This window comes from Mandrillus leucophaeus, unplaced genomic scaffold (assembly GCF_000951045.1).
Source record: "Mandrillus leucophaeus isolate KB7577 unplaced genomic scaffold, Mleu.le_1.0 Scaffold22, whole genome shotgun sequence".
Lineage (NCBI taxonomy): Eukaryota > Metazoa > Chordata > Mammalia > Primates > Cercopithecidae > Mandrillus > Mandrillus leucophaeus.
The window spans coordinates 910,641-914,502 of NW_012102254.1; the positions used below are offsets into that span (position 1 = coordinate 910,641).

Genomic DNA, 3,862 nt, shown 5'->3' on the forward strand with positions numbered 1-3,862 from the left:
AAAAAAAAAAAAAATTAGCCAGGCATGATGGCGCACGCCTGTAATCCCTGCTACTCGGGAGGCTGAGACAGGAGAATCACTTGAACCCAAGAGGCGGAGGTTGCAGTGAGTCAAGATCATGCCACTGCACTCCAGCCCGAGTGACACAGTGAGACTTCTTCTCAAAAAAAAAAAAAAAATTATTTATCTTTTCTGTGTGTTTGAGAAATTTTAAATAAAGAATTGGAGGAAGAAAGCTTTCTGGGGCCTGTTTTGGCTGAGTTTAAATTATTATGGCACCAATTGTAATTCTGTTAAGAACAGCCATTTCTGCATAGTTGCTGAAGCCCTCTGTGTGTATCTCTAGACCCTCTCATCACCATTTTGTGTGGTGCTGGAGTTACCCAGAAAGTTTCTCCCATTTTCTTTTGTTGTTGTTCTTTTTTTTCTTTTTTTTTTTTTGAGACGGTGTCTCGCTCTGTCGCCAGGCCAGAGTGCAGTGGCGCGATCTCGGCTCACTACAACCTCTGCCTCCTGGGTTCAAGCGATTCTCCTACCTCAGCCTCCTGAGTAGCTGGGACTACAGGTGCGTGCCACTAGCCCAGCTAATTTTTTTATTTTTAGTAGAGATGGGATTTTACCACGTTGGCCAGGATGATGATCTCGATCTCCTGACCTCGTGATCTGCCCACCTCTGCCTCCCAAAGTGCTGGGATTACAGGCATGAGCCACTGCGCCTGGCGTTTTTTGTTGTTGTTGTTGTTGTTTTTTAGACGGAGTTTCGCTCTTGTCACCCAGGCTGGAGTGCAATGGCACTATCTCTACTCACTGCAACCTCCACCTCCCGAGATCAATCGATTCTCCTACCTCAGCCTCCCAAGTAGCTAGGATTACAGGCATGTGCCACTATGCCCGACTAATTTGTATTTTTTAGTAGAGATGGGGTTTCACCATGTTAGGCAGGATTGTCTCAATCTGCTGACCTTGTGATCTGCCCGCCTCGGCCTCCCAAAGTGCTGAGATTACAGGCGTGAGCCACGGTGCCCGGCCTAATTTTTGTGTTTTTAGTAGAGACAGGGTTTTAGCATGTTGGTCAGGCTCGTCTCAAATTCCTGACCTCAGGTGATCCACCTGCCTTGGCCCCCCAAAGTGCTGGGATTACAGGCAGGAGCCACCACACCCGGCCCCATTTTCTACCCTGACTATGTCAGTGGTCAGCACATGGACCCTAGGACCCCTTACATCTTGGTCTTTCTCGAATAGTTTGAGTGCCTCCCTGTGTTCTGCTCTGTTGCATAACAGAGGTTGCTGGGTTACTCTAACTACTTTGTCTGGGTTTAACATATTCAAGAACTATTTTTGTGTTTTGTGCTCAGAGGGCTGAACATGTCTGAGTTTGTCTGTAACCCGTCAGCAAGGCCTTATGTGTACGACCTCATTGCCGTGTCCAATCATTATGGAGCCATGGGGGTTGGCCACTGTAAGTATTGACATCTGCTTCCTTCTGAGATGCTGAAATGCGCTTGGCCATCATCTCTCACCAGTGGACCAGGCATTGCCCTAAATGCTTTGCTTATGCAGTTTCACAGGCTTCATGCTGCAGTCTTTCTTCATAGTGATTCCCCTCTCTGTTCTTTTTTTAATTCTTTTTTTTTTTTTTGAGATGGAGTCTCACTCTGTCGCCCAGGCACAGTGGCGCGATTTCTGCTCACTGCAAGCTCCGCCTCCCAGGTTCACACCATTCTTCTGCCTCAGCCTCCCGAGTAGCTGGGAGTACAGGCACCTGCCACCACGCCCGGCTAATTTTTTTGTATTTTCAGTAGAGACGGGGTTTCATCGTGTTAGCCAGGATGGTCTTGATCTCCTGAGCTCGTGATCCACCCTCCTTGGCCTCCCAAAGTGCTGGGATTACAGGCGTGAGCCACTGTGCCCGGCTTCTTAATTCTTTTTTTAAAGTTCTTTTTTCCATTTTCATATTCTTTAATTCAGTACCCCCACCTCTAGGAATCTATCCTAAGGAAATAACTTGACACTGGGGAGAAGCTTTATACACACAGATACTCACCTGTTTAAAACAGTGAAAAGTTAGAGCATTGGTGACCAACTGGCATTACTGTCTATCTACTTGATGGAAGAATACATAAACATTAAAAATAAAATTAGGCCAGGCATGGTGGCTCATGCCTATAATCCCAACACTTTGGGAGGCCAAGGCGGGAGAATCACTTGGGACCAAGAGTTCAAGACCAGCCTGGCCAACAATGCAAGATCCTCTCTCTAAAAAACAACAAAAAAAATTAGTTAGATGTGATGGCACCCCTGTAGTGCCATCTACTTGGGAGACTGAGGCTGGTGGATCCATTGAACCTGGAAGGTTGAGGCTGCAGTGAGCCATGATTGTGCCACTGCACTCCAGTCTGAGCAACAGAGCAAGACCTATCTTAAAAAGATAAGAAGTAGGCCGGGCGCGGTGGCTCAACGCCTGTAATCCCAGCACTTTGGGAGGTCAGGCAGGTGGATCACCTGAGGTCAGGAGTTCAAGACCAACCTGACCAACATGGAGAAACCTGGTCTCTACTAAAAATACAAAATTAGCTGGGCGTGGTGGTGCATGCCTGTAATCCCAGCTACTTGGGAGGCTGAGGCAGGAGAATCACTTGAACCCAGGAGGCGGAGGTTGTGGTGAGCCGAGATCATGCCATTGCACTCCAGCCTGGGCAACAAGAAAAACTCCATCTCAAAAAAAAAAAAAGATAAAAAGAAAATAAAAATTAAATTAATACTAACCTGGGGAAATGCTGATGGTATGTTAAATGAAAACAACTACACAACATTATATCCTTACAAAAGGTATTATCACAACTGTGGTAACGAACAAGCAAAGAAACTGATGGGCCGAGGGGTGTGAGCCTGGAAGGATTGACACCAAAATGTTAATTTTACTTTTTTCCTCTTCGCTTTACTTTTTTGCAAAATTTCTGTAAGATTTGCTTTTTTTTTTTTTTTGAGACTGAGTCTCGCTCTGTTGCCCAGGCTGGAATGCAGTGGCACGATCTTGGCTCACTGTAAGCTCCTCCTTCTGGGTTCATACCATTCTCCTGCCTCAGCCTCCCAGGTCGCTGGGACTACAGGTGCCCGCCACCATGCCTGGCTAATTTTTTGTATTTTTAGTAGAGACGGGGTTTTGCCATGTTGCCCAGGCTGGTCTTGAACTCCTGGGCTCAAGTGATCCACCCTGCCTTGGCCTCCCAAAGTGTTGGGATTACAGGTGTGAGTCACCGTGACCAGCCTGTGTTCATTTTTATTTGCTAATTTTTAGCACACAAACATACCATTTGGGCAAGTTTCTCATCCTGTTTTCTCATCCATGAGGTTAGGCTGGTTGTGTGAGGGTACACATTGGGCCTACAGTTGGAACTTCAAGATTGAAAGCCACCATTGCTGCTATTGTGTCAAGCACAGACTGTATGAACTGGCCGTGAACACCTTCTCTGTTGCCTTTTCCCATGATCCTCACCACCACTTTGTGTAGTCAATGCTATAGTGAGGAACTGAGGCTGCAGTGTTGAACCCCTTACCTAAAGCCACACAGTAAGATGACACTGGAAATCAGATCTCCATTGGATTCTGAGGTTTCTGAGAGTCTGGGTGGAGCAGGAACTGGGCTGGGATTGCTGTAATAAACACATCCTGCTTGGGAATAGTCTAAAATCGAGACAGGGAGCATTGTCTGTGAGAAATGCTTAAATCATTGTGGGAAACTGTTACCCAACCACAGACTCTGGACTCCTAGTTTGAAAGATAAATTTTTCTTTTTTTTTTTTTTTTTTTTTAGACGAGAGACTAAGGTATATTGTTCACATCCCAGCTCTGCAAACCCAAA

At 46.1% G+C, this 3,862-nt stretch overlaps 1 protein-coding gene across 4 annotated transcripts in view; it reads left to right on the forward strand.

Annotated features, from left to right (window-relative positions):
- USP4 (ubiquitin specific peptidase 4 (proto-oncogene)) overlaps positions 1–3,862 on the forward strand; it is a 75,429-nt gene that overhangs the window by 70,049 nt on the left and 1,518 nt on the right. For all 4 annotated transcript variants that reach the window (XM_011980918.1, XM_011980920.1, XM_011980921.1 and 1 more), the window contains one exon: positions 1,356–1,459. In XM_011980918.1, the coding sequence (XP_011836308.1) occupies positions 1,356–1,459 (104 nt within the window). The remainder of the gene's footprint in view (positions 1–1,355; positions 1,460–3,862) is intronic.